We start from the raw sequence: 18466 nt of genomic DNA on the forward strand, positions 1-18466 counted from the left end.
ACCTAGGGCAATGCCTCCTGATGTGACCAATGTTCCCACACTCATAACACCCATCCTACTGTCGTGGTTGTTGAAGTTGAAGATGACCCGGACGGGTCGGATAACCATCGTAATGACTCTGAAGTGGTGGTGCACTGATAAGAGCTAAATATGCACTGAATGCTGGCTACCCAGGGTAAGGAACATAAGGTCCATGACTCCCTGAAGCACCGTGAGAAGCCTGAAGTGCTGAATAAAATGGCCTGGGAGGATGTCCCCTACCAAAAGTACCCCTGCCACCAGATGAGGCACCTCTGAAGTTACCGGAATGATGAGGCCTCTTATCTGACACTGTCCCTCTCTCCTGAGAAAGAACCATCTCAATCTGCCTGGCGACATTAGCAGCCATCTGAAAAGAAATCTCACTCCCAGTCTCTTTGGCCATCTGTAGCTTTATAGACTGGACGAGTTACTCAATGAACCTCATCACCCTCTTTTTCTAAGTAGGAAGTAGAATAAGAGCATGAAGGGCTAGATACACAAAGCGGGTCTCATACTGAGTGACCGACATACTGCACTGCCGGAGATGCTCAAACTATTTGCGGTAATTCTCCCTCAGTGTGATAGGAAGGAACTTCTCCAGAAATAGCTGCGAGAACTAGTCCCAGGTAAGTGTAGGCGAACCAAGTGGTCTAGTAAAAACATAATCTTTCCACCACCTCTTGGCAGAACCAGTCATCTGAAACACAACAAAATCAACCCCATTGCTTTTAACTATTCCCATGTTTTGCAATACTTTATAGCAGCGGTCCAGAAAATTCCGTGGGTCCTCAGAAAGTGTACCACTGAAATGGATTAGAAATAGCTTGGTAAACTTGTCCAATCTCAGCAAAGCCTCAAAAGATAAAACAGGCCTATCACCGGCCTATGCCGTAACAATTGGTTGAACTACCCCAACTGGATGGGCTATTGAAGCTTCATTCTGGGGAGCTATCTATTCCGGAGCAGGAGTAGTGGGAGTTTGTGCTCCTCCCCTAGCCTGTGAGATGGCTGGTGCCACTGGAAATGTACCATTCTGGGTCACACCCTCCATAAGACTCACCAAACAAACTAGTGCGTCCTGCAGCACTGGAGTAGCTATGAATCCTTCCGGAACCTGAACTGGTCCAACAGGTACCGTCTGCGCCGGAACCACCACTTCTAAATCCACTTAAGTTCTACAGCAGGTGTTGCTGTTCGAGCTCTAGATTGAGCCCTGCCTCTGCCTCTACCTCGGCCTCTAGAGCGACCTCGGCCTCGGCCTCTTCCCCTAGTCGTATCTATCACTTGGGGCTCTGGCTCTTGTCCGGTTGTAGACACAGTGCGTGTTCTCGCCATATGTGAGAGGACAATAATAGAAGATTTCAATCGTCAATGATGGAATAAAATCGCACGACATAGTAGAATAGAAGTGAAACTGTTCCTAACTCCATAGTCTTTGGAAGATAAGTACAAACGTCTCCGTACCAATCCTTCAGACTCTACTAAGCTTGCTCGTGACTCGTGAGACCTATGTAACCTAGTGCTCTGATACCAATTTGTCACGACCCAAAATTCCCACCTTCGGGACCGTGATGGCGCCTAACATTTCACTTGCTAAGCAAGCCAACGTTAGAATAATATTAGCCATTTTAAACAATTTTAATTTAGTTAATAACAAAGAAATAAATGCGAAAATAAATTCTGAAATAAAGTGATGTCTAAAAATCATCCCTGAACTGGTGTCACAAGTGAACGAGCTACTAGAATAATACAAATAAAGATCTGAATGAAAATAAAGTTGTCTAAAAGAAATACACAGCTATGATAAAGTGGAAGGGGACTTCAGAACTGTGAACGCCATGCAGCTATACCTCAAGTCTCCTGTGAATAGTTGAATCCGAGCAAGTTTATTGTGCGCCGCTAGGATCAACTCCGGTATCTGCACAAGAATTGCAGAGTGTAGTATGAGTCGAAAACACTTCTCGTCACATTCAATTCCTCTTAACACATCCCGCAGTTACATCGTACTCATCACAAGGCCATTCCACCGCTCATCGATCCACAAATTCCACCTGTAGGGACATTACCGTACATATGAGTCCAAATGTACAAGTTATAACTGAAGCTACCGAGCTTAAGCTGCAGTCTAAACCTGGCCTCAAGTCCTCCAGACTGGCCCATCACCAAAACACAGAATACATATCTCGAACCTCATTCATAGAATCACAAGCCGGCAATGAACAATTGATACTGAGCTCTCATGTGCTCATACGAATACGTGGAAAGAATTCAAAGAGTTATGTCTCAAGCTGAATCAATTCCGCACGATAAAGAAAGAAAGATGGGAAGTATATATCCTAAATGCCCTGTAGCCTCTCGAAGATAAGTATGGACGTCAATCATACCGATCCGCAAGATTCTACTAGACACTTGCTCATGACTTGTAGAACCTATGAACCTAGAGCTCTGATACCACCTTGTCACGACCCAAAATCCAACTAGTCGTGATGGCACCTAATCCAACCCGTTAGGTAAGCTAACTTTTCACTATCCAATTCCAATGTAATTTAACGAGATAATTATTAAAGAAAATATATAAAACCATTACATTTCCCCAAGAACTGGTAGTACAAATCATGAGCTTCTAAGAATAGAGTATATAAAGCGAAAATGAAATAAATACATAGTCTGTTTGAATAATACATAAATAGAGCTTTTATCCTGAACAAGAGGCAGCTACAACAAGAACGCAAGTACATCTTCAAATCCCGTAACCATCGAGCACAGAAACAACAACAGCCAACATCTGCACACAATGTGAAGAAGTGTAATATCAGTACAACCGACCCCATGTACTAAGTAAGTAACAAATCGAGCCTTAGGTTGAAAGTAGTGATGAGCTTCTATCAAGGTCGGGTCCAAAACCACTAGTCCACAACAGTCCATAACAATATAAAGCAAATAATACCAGAAGTAATCTCAGAGATGAAATGCTCAACAAAATCATGATTTCAAAAATAATAGTTCTTCCTTTCAAGTACATCAGTGAAAAACCCAAATCGTTTACCGAAATTTCCAAAAAAAATATGAATAATTTTTCCAAAATCCTTTCAATAATATATGTTTAATTTTCTTTCCAGATAACCCGTGTAAAATAAATGCATCATTATGCCCATCTGTCAACATGTGTGAGAAATCATGAATAATGTGATACCGTACAGCATGAGAAAAACACATCTCTATGCATATATGTCATGTGTGCATGTCAATGCAATGTATCTCAGAGATTGTACTCATGTACTCAAACTCTCAGAGTACTCAATCTCACTGTCTCGCATTCTCTCTCACTATGCTCAGCACACTCAATCACTCAGCGTTATACAATACCTGTTGTGGCGTGCAATCCGATCCCTATTTATAGTCGACTGCGCTCACTGGGGGTGTGTACAGACTCATGAGGGGCTCCTACAGCCCAAGCGCTATAAGTACGGACAACCACGTGCTATAATATCATATCTGGATCCGCACGGATAACTCATGTGCTGCACGGACAACTCACGTGCTATAATAATATCTGGATCCGTACGGCCAACTCACGTGCTGCACGGCCAAATCACGTGCAATAGTCTAATATATATAAAGCCAACATGGCATGCTGCGGCGTGCAGCCCGATCCCAAAAATATCCTCACAATCAGGCCCCCGGCCTCCCTCAGTCATCAATTTTTCTAGTCTCTCTCTCATGGGCTCACAATGTCATGAGAATATCCCAAAATGATGATATGATGTATCAATAAATAATAACAGAGACCGAGATATGATATGTAATGACATGAATATGACTGAGTATAATTTTCAATTTAAACAAATAGTTCACAACAATATGACCTCCGTTGGTCCTAATAATACTGGCACATAGCCTCAACATGATTTAATATGCTTTTCAGCTCAATTTCTTTAACACATAAAACTGCATGGAAAATACCCAAATTATTTAACTACAAAATTTCACAGAAACAATTATGTCACAATTTCTATAGTGCACGCCCACACGCCCGTCACCTAGCATGTGCGTCACCTCCCAACAATTCACTAAATACATATATTGAGGGTTCATACCCTCAACTCCAAGATTAGAAGAATTACTTACCTCGAACAAGCCAAATCCAATGTCGAGCAAGCTAAGCAATGCTCCAGAAATTCTATTATGCACGTATCAACTTCCAAACGGCTCGAATAGCCCACAAAAATTATAGAAATTAATTCCATATCAAAATACTAATATTTTCCAAAAATTTGAAATTACGCCCCAAAAATCTCCTGTGGGGCCCACGTCTCGAAATCCGACGAAACTCACAAAATACGATAGCCCATCTAATTTCAAGTTCAACCATACTAATTTCACTCAATTCCGACTCCGAATCGGTATTGAAACTTGAAAAATTCATTTTGTGACATTATAGAAATTTCCTTCTATTTCTCTTGAAGATTCAATAATCTTACATCAAAAATGAAGATTAATTCATGGAATATAATCACAAGGGAGTTAAGAACACTTACCCCAAGTTGTGTGAAAAAATGCCTCTCCAAAATCGCCCAACCCAAGCTCCAAAATCCGAAAATGGATGAAAATGTCGAACCCTCGAATTTAAGGTTCTGTCCCAGCGATTTCCGCATCTGCGGGAAAAATCTCGCTTTTGCGAGAACAGCTTGGCTAGCCTTCATCGCTTCTGCGATGCCAAGGACCGCACCTGCGGTCGCGCTTCTGCGCGCGTTAGGCCGCTCCTGCGCAAGCGCTTCTGCGCCCTGGCTTCCGCTCCTGCGATGCCTTCCCAGCCAGCACTCCCTCGCTTCTGTGACTTGAGTGTTGTTTCTGCGACCATCGCACCTGCGAGCCCATTTCCGCAGGTGCGAAGACACCAGTAACAGAAAATTCCAGCCTTAGCCAAAACTTCCAAAATGCTCTGAATCTCGTCCGAAACTCACCCGAGTCACTCGGGACCCCGTCCAAACATACCAACAAGTCCCATAACATAACACAGACCTACTCGAGGCCTCAAAACACACATAACAATATCGAAACGATGAATCACACCTCAATTCGAAATCATTGAACTTTGAAACTTCAAATTTTATATCTTGTGCCGAAACACATCAAATCAATCCGGAATGACTTCAAATTTTGCACACAAGTCACATTTCTCATTACGGACCTATTCCAAATTTTCAGAATCGGATTTTGACCCCGATATCAAAAAGTCAACCCCCCAGTCAAACTTCCCAAAAATTCATCTTTCGGCATTTCAAGCCTAATTCCACTACGGACCTCCAAATAATTTTTCGGACATGCTCCTAAGTCCAAAAATTATCATACGGAGCTATTGGAATCATCAAAACTCCATTCCGGATCGTTTACACATAAGTCGATATGCGGTCACTATTTTAACTTAAGATTTAAACCTTGGAACTAAGTGTTTCAATTCATTCCAAAACCTCACCGGACCCGAACCAATTATCCCGGCAAGTCACACAACAACTGTAAAGTATAATTTGAGCAGTAAATGAGAAAACATGGTTGTAATACTCAAAACATCCGGCCGAATCGTTACAATTTGATTGGTTTCACTAATTGAATTGCAACAGCCGCATTGCTCTTCCTCGATTAATCCAATGTAGTTCACCCCTTTTTGATAAATGATTTAAAGGGTATAGTGTGTTTAGCATAAGGAAAAACAAAATCTTAAAAAGTAAGTTATTTGCTAGTGTTTAATTGCCAAAAAAATATTTTTTGAAAGAGTACATTTTCGACAAAAATAACTTCCCTCACCTTTGGGCAGAAGTTTACATTCACTACTAGCTCAACTCTAAACTTTAAAAAACAACTCCAAAAAAACTTAAAATCTCTTTTCAGTATCTCTTTAAGCCACCTAACAAAGTGGTTGCTTTATTTGTACTCATAGAGCAAATTAAGTACGGATTAATCATGTTAATTTAATGAGCTTATATGCACTGCATTAAGCTTATCATTAGAATTATATATTCTCTGTTCCAAGTGAGCCTTGTTATCTTAAATGGCAATATTAGAATAATAGGGAATGCAAGTAGCCCAAATCCACAAAGAATTCAGTAACGATAATGATTTTTTGTATATGAGCAGGCGGGAGTACGACTTAATTATTGGCTTGCTTATTAGTGCACTCGTGATTAAACTTCTTAAAACAAAAGGACACCAATTAATTCTAAATATGATGATATCTCAGTAATTAATTGTCCATGTGGTAGAGTTCAATCAGCTTATCTCCAGTATTTTACTTAATTAAGTTTTGTTCAATGCATATCATAATCAAACGAGATCCTCATTACATATCTAACATAGTCAGAACTATTTCCTCTCAAAAGATTTTCTTTTTCCAATTTGTTTTGTTCTAATTAAGTGAGAAGGAAACATGTTTAAATTTTTATGATTGAGGGTCTAATATGTTTCTTAAGAAGTACGGACAACGAAAAGAAAGGAGATCGAATTTTACATGTGTAAAATTCAATATTACAACTGAGCTGCCACTTAAGGCTAAATATATATATATATATATATATATATATATATATAATTAATTAATCCTATTATGATATAAATTTAAGAAAGTTATCCATTTAATATCTTCAATGTATTGAGAGTAAATAGAATGTGGTAATCTTAATACAATTTCTAAGTTTAAACCTTAACAGCTAATTAACGCGTATGAAAACAATGTACTAGCAACTAATTAAAGGGAAAAAGAAAAAGAAAACCCATCCCCCAAAACCACAACCGCTACCATCAACGGTTGGTAGTGAAAAGAAAAAGGGACACAGACATTTCTTCTGAATAAAATCTGAATCCAAAACCAAAATACAGAAACGCGTAGCGACCGACGTCGTTACATCCCCAACCCCACCCCACCCCACCCCCACCCACCCACTTCACCCAACCCCCTACTGGGGTTTCTCCTTCTTCATCTTCTTCATTGCTTCAGATCTCTCCATTTTATTCCATAATAGGGGAGGTTTCAACCAAATTCTTCTCCTGTTATATATAATCTCATCGTCTCCCAGTCAATATACGTACATATAATGTATGTGAATACACATTCTCATTGCTGAGCTTCAATCAGGCGGGAATATCCATTCCATTTGTTCTCTCTCCTATTTCAGCGCATTTCACTTGTCGGTGATCCCTATATACATTTCTTTTGTTTTGGAAAATGGCGGCAGTTTCCGGACCTCTGACGCCTGGACAGGTACTAATGCTTGTGTTGATCGTTTCATTTTATAGTGATGTGTTTGATTTTTTCTTTTTGAAGTTAAATGAAGTTTACTTTTGGATTCGGATCATTTAAATAAGAGTTAAACAACGGAAATGTGGGATTGTAGTAATAATTGTGAGTTCTTTTGGTTCCGGATCCGTTGGGGAGTTGAACTACGGGAGTGTACAACTTCAAAGAAGTGTATTAGTAGTTAAAATGAATTTTGATCTAAGAGCACTGATATGAGGAGATTCATTTCCTGTGAAATTTCGGAAACTCTGAGTTTTTATGTTTATTCTAGTAAAGAGCAGAAGGCATGTTATTGTTGTTGCTGTTGGGGGTTATTAACTGTCGGTAAACAAATTATTCATGTTTTGCTAACGAAGATGGAATTTGAAGGCCGAAATGGCTGTTCTTATGGAATTATCTTTGCGTATTAGTTTTTTTGGAGTAAGATGTACTGCACTTGCGCTGCCGCAATGTCGAACATTATTCATCTTGTTCTTTAGTTTGATTGTTTTGTTCTTTATTCCGTTTAAGGCAAATTTATCGTAGAATCTACTGAACAATTTCCCATTTCATGTCTCAGGTGTCATTTCTGCTTGGATTTATCCCCGTCCTTGTTGCATGGTTATACTCTGAGTGGTTGGAGTACAAGAAGTGGTTGTTCCCGTCTAAAGTGTAAGTGAAACAACTCAATACTTGCCGTGAAGTAGACCAACCCCCCTTCCCCACTAAGTTGACCTACACAATTTTCTACATGGAAATAACCACCCAATTGATCTCCATCCGATAAGGAAAAGGAAAAAGTATTGCAAGCTCATATATCCCCTTCACTATGGAGCTTTGTAGAATACTGAGAAATGGCTGCTATTTGTTAATCACTAGTGAGCAGTATCATTAGACTACTTGATTTCTGAAAGCAGCTTTGGTTGTTTTAGCTATACAAAAACCATAGGAGCAATTGTACTATCCTATATTATTAGTTGTCTTATTTATATTGTTGGCTTCCCTGTGACAGCAGTCATTCAGATAATAATCTAGTTGAATTGGAAAATGCAACAATCAAGGAAGAAGATCGAGCTGTCTTGCTGGAAGGAGGTCTGTCAAATTCTGCATCTACGAAGTTGTCAAGTTCATCAATAAAAACAAATATAGTTAGGTCAGTGCACTGTGCAGATTGGTTGATTTTCCTTGAACTTTCTTAATTCATTCTTCGTTAAACATTTTTCTAATTATTTTATAGGTTTCTAACAATGGAGGACTCCTTTTTGCTCGAAAATCGAGCAACTTTAAGGGCAATGTGAGTCTCTTGGTTGTTTTCAGTATGCAGGATGCATTTTTTTCCTCATACTAACCTGTTTCTCTTCAATCTCATACAGGTCCGAATTTGGGGGAATCCTTTTTTATTTCTATATCTGTGACCGCACAAATTTCTTCGCAGATTCTACTAAGGTTCATAATCTTTTAACTGAAAAATAATGCATCATGATATGCTTGCTAGATCATGCTTTTGACTAACCTCATGGATAATGGCGCATGAGCACTTTGTGGTGCGCCTAGAGTAATGTGTTCTCTGCATACTGTGTTAAATATACACAGCCAGTTCAGCCTAAATGATTTGTTACTTCGGAATCTTGGGCATTATTCACCCCTGTATGTGATATCCTGATTGAACTGTTGGATGTGAAAATTGTGCTGAGTAACTTTTGTCTTAATGTTGTTTCAAAATATCTTATCAAAACTTTAGCATGCTTTGCTCCAAAGGAACTAATTTTAGTATTATTCTAGAGAAGATGTACTAGCGTATATATGATATGCATGCTAATGTGTAAACTCATTCGTACTTTCTAGAAAATTTTGGATCTTCTCTACTATAATTGGTTTATTTTGGAAAGTTCAAATTTTCCATGTTTAAATGTTTTACCACAAGCATCAAACTCATTCTTGATAAATTGTTGTCTTCTTTGCTTTCTTGTGCTCATCCCCTTAGTTTTGTATGTAGTTCTTGGTATTGAGAGTTTAGTACAGGATCTGCATTGGTAATTGACTAGAATGAAGGACATGATGTCCAATGATTTCTGCATCATTGCTGAGTTATACTTTTAAGTATGCGAACTCCATTGCGGATGTATAAGATGTATATTTGCAACCCAGCAAGTGCAGCTCAAAGTAACAATGTGCTGTTTGATATTGTTTTCCTTGATCAGAGCTACAATCGGGACCTCTTCCTCTTTCTGTATTGTCTTCTGATCATCGTTTCAGCAATGACTTCTTTCAAGAAACACAACGACACATCAGCATTATCTGGAAAATCCTTGCTTTATCTTAACCGTCATCAGACAGAGGAGTGGAAAGGATGGATGCAGGCAAGTGTTTTCTATCACGTTTTTCTTGATCTACTTATTCTTCAGTTTTGTGAGAAGTAAATATGGACAGTTCTTTAGGGAAATACCTTCCATTTGCACCCTTTGTTCCTCTGTCTCTCCAGTGAGTGTGTTACAAAGTAGTTACTTGATTCTTGCACAACATCTCTGTTCAATGTGTGTTATATTAAGAAGCAGTAAATCATGCAGATTCTCTTTTGAATACTCAGAATTTTTCTGTTCAAGTATCCCAACATTTCATGTGTATATTTTTATTTCCTGTACATTTGGACTGCTCTTTGTATATACTCCTACAGTTTGTGATGGTCTCCACATTTGCACAGTCTAAATAATCTATCCTTTTGTTTGAAACAGGTCCTCTTTTTGATGTATCATTATTTTGCTGCAACAGAGATATATAATGCCATTCGTGTTTTCATTGCTGCATATGTTTGGATGACTGGTTTTGGGAACTTCTCCTATTATTACATCAGAAAAGATTTTAGTCTGGCTCGGTTTGCTCAGGTAATATTATGTGTTAATACTTTATTACCTTAAATGGTATCTTACATTTCTTAGGTTCAGTGTTGTTAATAGGGTAAACTTTGTCCTGTGTGCAGATGATGTGGAGGCTGAATTTCTTCGTTATATTTTGTTGTGTTGTTCTTAACAATGACTATATGCTGTATTACATCTGCCCAATGCACACACTTTTTACTCTCATGGTGTATGGAGCCCTTGGCATTGGCCACAACTACAACGAGAAAAGATCAGTGATGGCTCTGAAGCTAGTTATGTGCTTTGTCGTGGTTATCCTGATTTGGGAGATTCCTGGAGTTTTTGAATTTCTTTGGGGTCCTTTCGCATTTATGTTAGGTTGGTTACGGTGCACTTACTCTTTTTCTTTCTCCAAAATTGCTGTTAGTATTTACTGTTTTGTGTGCTTGGACAAGGAACTTCGGTTTGCAAGTCTCTTCAACTAAGTTGTGGAAAATGCTACCCACTCTTTCATGCCATATTATGCTTAAGACAAATACGTATGGCTCTAAGTAATGGCAAATGCCATCATTATAAGTTCGGTTATAAGTAGTTCTCAAAACTAATATCACCGTAAGTGACATGGTTCAGAAATAGTTGCAGAATTTGATTTGATGTCTTCATGAAAATCACCTATATGGAACAAAATTATGGACCAATATTCATGCTAAGAGGTGCTTATCTTAGGTTCATTTATTATATGCAAGAAAAGTCACATATGTAATTGTGTGTCAATGCTAAACAACTGTCTCAAGTGTATTTTGTGTTTCAAGTAATAGTATGAGCGCTAAAGAATCTTTTCCCCCTTTTTCTTGTCATCCTTTCTTTTTGTATCATTCTATGGATTCTTGTGTAAGCCCTTATCACCTGATTATAGTTTTCTACTTTCTCAAATTGTAGGATACAGTGATCCAGCCAAGCCAGATCTCCCTCGCTTGTATGAATGGCATTTCAGATCTGGACTGGACCGCTATATATGGATTATTGGCATGATATATGCCTACTTTCACCCTAATGTAATGTTAATAAAACTCTAATTCCTAGTTGTTTGTCTTTCACTTGTTCTGTAAGACTTATATTTGGAATATCTTATCCTTTCAGGTTGAGAAGTGGATGGAGAAACTGGAGGAGTCTGAACCTAAGCGGAGACGAACAATCAAGTCATCAGTTGTTGCAGTTGCTGTAGCTGTGAGTAGGATTTATCTTGTTTCTAACATAACATCAACTATATTTGCTGCTGCAGCGTGTCTCTTTTTCCTTTTTTTTTTCTTCCTCCAATTCGTAAAGTTTTCATTCCGTCTTCCTTAGGTTGGGTACTTATGGTATGAATACATATACAAGCTGGACAAGACCGCATACAACAAGCTCCACCCCTACACCTCGTGGATTCCCATAACGTGTGTATTAAACTTTCTTTAAATTCTATTTTAGCCCTTTATTTCTGAATGTGAACTTGTATACAACACCAACTATTGCTTGCCTACAATATGCCGAACCAAAGAAAGTATGTTGTATTTCTCTCCTGAAGTCTTGTGCTACTTTCTCATTAATTTTCCTTTTTTCAGTGTTTACATCTGCTTGCGGAATTTTACTCAGGAGCTACGGAATTTCTCTTTGACTCTCTTTGCGTAAGATTCTATTGACCCATTTGGTTTTAGTGTTGGTGCTCATTCATAGACCTTATCCCTTCCTTTTCCTGTCCATCAGATTAATCTTTTCGTTTGTTGTTTTAAACATAGTTGGAGCTGTGTTTTATTTCCTCTTCTTTAACGGTTAAGTTTTTCTAGGTGGCTGGGCAAAGTCACATTGGAAACGTATATCTCCCAGTTCCACATCTGGCTGAGGTGTGTGGATTTTACTGTTCTTCTAAATATAACGATTGTTGTTTCAGACTGAAATAATAAATGAAACTGTCCCACATTTAATAATTGAGCTTTTACATGGGCCAATTCGCACAGTTTAATGTTGTATTTCTGAGTTCCTGCATTCAAGTCTCACTGTCACCCATCAACACGTTCCACATGCTTGGCCTAAGAAAAGGAATCAGCTTGCACATAAGGGGGTACATGTCAAACTCAAAAATATATCAACAGAAGTTTCCCTCTCTTAACAATTTAAACTTTTAAATGGAGGCTGTTCGAGCAATTCAATAGTTGCCCCCTCAATTTAATCATTTGTGATCTATCCAAAACATTCTATCACCTTGGGATGTTTCCCAAGTAATATGCTAAACTTAAGCATTTCCCGTGTGGTTAAAATTCACAGGGGTATTACTGTACCAATTCCATATCTGTAAATGACTGACATCCTTAATCTTACATAATATACTTTATTTCCCAGCCTGTCTCTAAAGTTTCCTTGTAATGATTTTTACCTAGTTTCCTTATAATGCCTCTAGAGTAATTTTTCTTCAATGCTTGCATCTTGTCAGAGAATGTTTAATAGATGTTGGCTGTGTTGATAAGGTCAGCATGCTTTGAGTTCTTAGTGCTTCCTGATTTCATGTGCAGGTCAAATATGCCGAATGGACAGCCTAAGTGGCTCCTGTCCTTTATTCCAGACTATCCTATGCTTAATTTTATGCTTGTCACTGCAATTTATGTTTTGGTAAGCTTATGGTTTCTCTTTTCATTTGTCCTGAACGTTTTTAGTTATGATCTCATCTGATCCATTTTCTCTCCATCTGTGTTCTCAATCGGGCCTACAACTTTTCTTTTGCAGATATCATATAGGCTCTTTGAGCTAACCAACACACTCAAGACAGTTTTCGTACCCACGAGAGACAATCAGAAGCTGCTTCACAACTTCATTGCTGGGGTTGTGATTTCTGTGTGCATATATTGCCTTTCCTTTATTCTTCTTCAGATCCCTCATTGATGTGTAAGTACTTATCCAACTGATCCAAAAAAAAAAAAGTGTGGTATGTTAGTATGATGAAAAAATGTTTTCGCTAAAAAGTATTTTTCTCAAGAAAATGATGTAAAAGTGTTTGGTTATGTTGAATTTTCAAAATGTTTTTCTAAGGACACTACTTTCTACTAAAGGGAGAAAATGTCTTCTTTTACTTACAGATATGTCATGTCCTACTCCATATCATTTGTTTCATACCAACCAACACTTATATATTGTTATCAACCTTTAGTAATCAAATATATTTTCAAAACACTATTTATACCTTTCTTATACAGTTATCATATTTTACCGAGTCTTATATTTAATCAAACATTGAAAATGATCCAGAAATCATTTTTCAAGATAAAATATTTCCCCATTGAACTTTTTTTATGGAAAACATTTTCCTCCATGTCAAGTTCTTATTCTATTTGACAATGCATAGTTGATGGCATCTGCTCTGTCACCTCATTCCCCTTCCCTCAACAAATTGTATATGATCTCTAGCAATACATAATTACATGAATCATCCTAGTGTGTACTTTCCTGCTTGGAATAATTTGGTAGAACCATTTGTCTGAACAGCTTCATTCTGAGACAAGTTGTATGGCCACAGCTCGGATGACACAGTCGTAGATTACTCTAGAAAGATATAAACTATATGTGGAAATGAGAATCAGTCTATATTATTTCTTGAATGGTATAGAGATGTTGATATTCAAAGCTAGCTTGCAAAGCATGCCAACAGTTTTGTGGAGTATCACTTGCAGTTACTAAATTCAAGTACAAGGAATTATTTTCAGATTTTACTTCGAAATTCAACGAAAACCTGCGTGACAACCAGTTTGTATGATATCAATTGCCAAGTGTATTCAATTTTTTCTTCTCTTTGCCGTTACCTTTCACAGTCATATATGTTTCCACGTTAATTAATCAGTGTAAGAGAAAGAAATGTAGGCATGATAAGTTTACTTGTGTTCTCTAATCAGCAGACTTGAATGATTCATAACTTATGCAATTGTTTTTTTTCTATGAGAACAATTTTTTTTATTTTTTATTTTTTATCGTTTGTGAAGTCTTGAAGGAGACATTTTTCAACGTCTCAGATTGCTATTCCATGGTCCGAAATTGTAGAGGATTACAGAGATATTGTCTTGATTCAACATGCTTGCAACAATAATATAATGACAGTGAAAACTATTTAACAATTAACAACTACATCGAAATTGGGAAGTACACAAATATCTATTTATGAATTAGCCAATATTTATTTTGTTTTAAATTAAAAATTTTAACTTCAAGACAACGACATTTGTCATTTCTACGTATTAACTCGCTAATTGGGCTACATGCACTTTTGAAAAGTTATGAGCCAATTATGAAGTAAAAATAGCACGGGCTAGCCAGTTTTCGGACTGGTAATTGAAAAATAGTCAGCGTTTGCAAAGTCATTGAAAAATAGCCACTATTTTGTTGCAACACGAAAAGTTCCAGTATAATATACTGGAGATTGGTGCACCTGTGTATGAACTCCCAGCATATTATGCTGGAACTCCAGCACACGAAAAGTTCCAGTATAATATACTGGAGATTGGTGCACCTGTGTATGAACTCCCAGCATATTATGCTGGAACTCCAGCACACGAAAAGTTCCAGTATATTATACTGGAGATTGGAGTACTTGTGTATGAACTTCCAGCATATTATGCTGGAACTCCAGTATATTATGCTGGAAGTTCACATGTAAAAAATTCGAACTCCAGTATATTATGCTGGAATATTTTTCGGATTTTGACTCTTTACATGAAAAGTGGCTAAATTTTGATTACTTTTGAAATTGTGACCATTTTCAATTATCACTTATAAATCTGGCTATTTTTGAATTTCACCTAATTATGAACCGATTGAAGCCCAATGTTGTATAAAGCCCTCTGCTAATTCCTCACTCTTCTAGACTATTTGATAACTGATGAAAATCAAGATAATAGATTATTAACTATAAAAATCTGTGGGGAGCTAAGTAATAACACACACTGGATGACTGTACAATAAGATCAAAAGCACATTATTGAGATAAGTTATTAACCAAATCTGAATTAAAATTATTTTGACTAAGCTAGTTGCAGTATATCAAAAAGCAAACAAATCAAGATGAAGATTACTTCTATGATTCTGATGTTACTTTCAGATTCTTTTTTAATTCACATATAGTTGATGCCGTATTAAAATTACACAAAACATCTCCAAACATTGACAATCAGCCTAAAATTTCGGCAGAATTTAGTGGAAAGTAACAATAATGTATTTTTTTTAAAAATAGCAATATATTAACAAGAAATTCAAAATAATACAAAAAATTTGCCTTCTTCTTTCTTACGTTATGCATCTGCTATATAATTTTTCCGTTCGGTTAAAGAATGTTTTTATTATCATTCTAAATTGGTTTGGGATAGGTAGATCCAGGAAATGTAAAAAGGAGAAGGAAATTCTAATATAATTTTGTGTTTCTGTGAGTCTTCCAAAACAAATATACTAGATATAATATGGAAGAATAAAAGCTGCAAGTGTACTTTAATTACTATCTGATATTTCCAAATGATCACTAATGAGCTAAAAACTTTTTTTAAAAGGTAGTTTTTAGATAAAAAAAATTAGTATTGGTACCCGCGCGATGCGCGGAGAATATTAATTATATTATGTGAGCTAACTTGTTTGAGCACATTATATCATATTGCTTGAATTAGATTTTAACTACCTTTTTGTTATCTAGTGAAACATACCTAAGAATCTTAAGAAATTAGAAAACGATTCTTACAATTATCGAATCACTTTTTAGTTCTTCATTTTTCTTTATTACATAATTTACTATATTTAATATTATTTTATTTGCTATATAATATTTTATTAGCTCGTCACTTGTCTTATATTTTTGTCAATTGCTCTTTTTGTAATATAATATGTGTGTGTGTATATATATAATTTTTTTTTCTTACTCCTAAATTATTTTTCTTGAAGAATTTATTCCATTTGTCTAAATGTATCAATATTACTTTTAAACTTACTTTATTTATTTTAAACTAATTCAAATTATAAATATCCACACATTATCTCTATCCCTCACTTTGTACAATTTTCAATCGATTGGTTATCCTCATTTAGTGTTTCATCTATAATTTAGACAATATCTATATTCAATACGAAATTACGATTTTATTATTTTTTTGGTTTAAAGCTATCGGTTTTTTAATTATTGATATATTTGTATGATACGCCATGCGTTGATATATTATCGTTATTGTTTTATTCGTCGCTTAATATTGTCGTATTGTCATGTGAGTTTTTTATTAATTTATCTTTAGACTTAATATTCTTGCTTAATTATTACCTCCTTATAAAAACATAGATAAATATGAATTTCTTACTCCTAAAATTTAATTGATTGTTACACTTTGGTTCTATAGCTCAAAATGCTTTCATTATTAAAATTTACTATATGAGAAATTTAATTATATTTTAAATTTTTACTATAATATTTGAAATTCTTTCGTTGTACTATAAATTTTTATTTTTGACTTTATCTATTATGATTTTAGTTATGTATTATCCATTATATGAATTTTCTCATCATAATTCAAAAGATACTTTCTCATCTCAAATACTCTTATCATATATATATATATATATATATATATATATATATATATATATATATATATATATATATATATATAATAATTTTTTCAACAATTAATATAAATAGAATCACCCACTGGCGTTGAGACATATATATATATATATATATATATATATATATATATATATATATATATATATATATATAGATTGGATTTGTCTAAAATATTTTTAGATTTTATACTAAAGTACCAATTGACTTTTTTCTAAAAATTGCTAGTTAGCTTAATATTGTCACGATCCAAAATCTCACATGTCGTGATAGCACTCATCTCAATACCAGGCAAGCCAACAATCTCAATAAACCACCATATCTTTTAAGTTTGAAAATAAAATAATTACATTCAGCGGAAGAAACTCATAATTTTAAATATAACACTCCCAAAATTCGGTGTCACTGAGTACATGAGCATCTAATATGAATACACAGTCTGACGAAAAAAAATCACTGTCTGTAAATATAGAACAGTATAATAATTAAACAGAAAAGGAATCGAGTCTGCGGACGTCAAGCAGCTACCTTGATAGTCCCCAACAGAATTAACTTCGAAATCTAGCAGCCGCCGTATCCGGGAGCACCTGGATTTGCACACGAGGTGGAGAGTGTAGTATGAGTACAACTATCTCAATAAGTAACAATACTAACCTCTGGGCTGGAAGTAGTGATGAACTCCGCAGGTACAGTCCAGTATAAATAATGGTACAAAAATGTAGGCATGCTTTCAAGTTCAACAGTTAAACTCAGTACAAGTAAAATAGATCAACACTGCATGATATGAGGAATATGACATCTCAGTAGAAAGACCTCAGGTAAATACTGGTCACAAATTATTCGGTCACTCGGTACAGTTTATGGACAATCCAGCCCAGGGGTGTTCTAACCCGTATATAAATCACATCGACTGACAGTCAGTCACTCAGTACCGTATAAGGCCAATCCAGCCTTGGGGTAATTTATTCCCAAATATAAATGATACAGACAAGATCCATATTTAGGTAAATTCATTACAATATAAATAAGTAAGTCAAGTCCATGCCCTAGGAAATCCATCCCGAATATATATATAATCATCTACGCTCACTGGGGTGTGTACAGACTCTGGAGGGGCTCCTTCAACCCAAGCGTGATATAAAGCCTTTATGGCCTACTGCAGGTAGGCAGTCCCGATCCGTATAATAATAAAGCCTATAAGGCCTGCTGCAGGCGGGTAATCCCGATCCATAAAATAGCAAAGCTTGTAAAGCCTACTGCAGGTGGGGCAGCCCCGATCCATATAATAATAATAATGTATAAAACCATTCTGGCCTGCTGCAGGCGGGCAGCCCCGATCTGTATAATAATAAAGCCTATAAGGCCTGCTGTACGCGGGCAACCCCGATTCATAAAAATAGCAAAGCCTGTAAGGCCTGCTACAGGCGGGCAGCCCCGATCCATATAATAATAATGTATAAAGCAATTATGGCCTGCTGCAGGCGGGCATCCCCGATCAGTATAATAATAAAGCCTATAAGGCTTGCTGCAGGCGGGCAGCCCCGATACATAAAATAGCAAAGCCTGTAAGGCCTGCTGCAAGGGGGCAACCCCGATCCCATAAATATCCTCACAATGGACGAATATGACTAAGTGTGAAATGTACATTTTAAAAATAATTAATTCAATAGCAACACGACCCCATGGGTCCTAAAATATCGGCAC

General features: G+C 36.5%; 1 protein-coding gene across 2 annotated transcripts; it reads left to right on the forward strand.

Annotated features, from left to right (window-relative positions):
* The first annotated feature begins 6961 nt into the window (after positions 1-6961).
* On the forward strand, positions 6962-14118 carry LOC104113018 (protein REDUCED WALL ACETYLATION 3-like). 2 transcript variants are annotated; one of them, XM_009623088.3, is made up of 16 exons: positions 6962-7276; positions 7872-7963; positions 8304-8444; positions 8529-8585; positions 8665-8737; positions 9493-9651; positions 10024-10173; positions 10269-10524; positions 11086-11201; positions 11287-11373; positions 11494-11582; positions 11751-11813; positions 11973-12029; positions 12696-12792; positions 12907-13065; positions 13663-14118. In XM_009623088.3, the coding sequence occupies exons 1-15, from the start codon at positions 7241-7243 to the stop codon at positions 13060-13062; spliced, it is 1629 nt and encodes a 542-aa protein (XP_009621383.1). In that variant the 5' UTR covers positions 6962-7240; the 3' UTR covers positions 13063-13065; positions 13663-14118. The 2 variants fall into 2 exon arrangements, with proteins under 2 accessions (XP_009621383.1, XP_009621384.1); XM_009623089.3 differs by having other exon boundaries at positions 7031-7276; positions 8307-8444.
* Positions 14119-18466: the final 4348 nt, after the last annotated feature.

This window comes from Nicotiana tomentosiformis, chromosome 2, assembly GCF_000390325.3.
Source record: "Nicotiana tomentosiformis chromosome 2, ASM39032v3, whole genome shotgun sequence".
Classification (NCBI taxonomy): domain Eukaryota; kingdom Viridiplantae; phylum Streptophyta; class Magnoliopsida; order Solanales; family Solanaceae; genus Nicotiana; species Nicotiana tomentosiformis.

Coding starts and splice junctions, on each gene's coding strand:
- LOC104113018 (XM_009623088.3), top strand. CDS start 7,241: ATGGCGGCAGTTTCCGGACCTCTGACGCCTGGACAG. Junction 11,374..11,493: donor TTGTTGCAGTTGCTGTAGCT/GTGAGTAGGATT, acceptor CGTCTTCCTTAG/GTTGGGTACTTATGGTATGA. Junction 12,793..12,906: donor TCACTGCAATTTATGTTTTG/GTAAGCTTATGG, acceptor TTTCTTTTGCAG/ATATCATATAGGCTCTTTGA.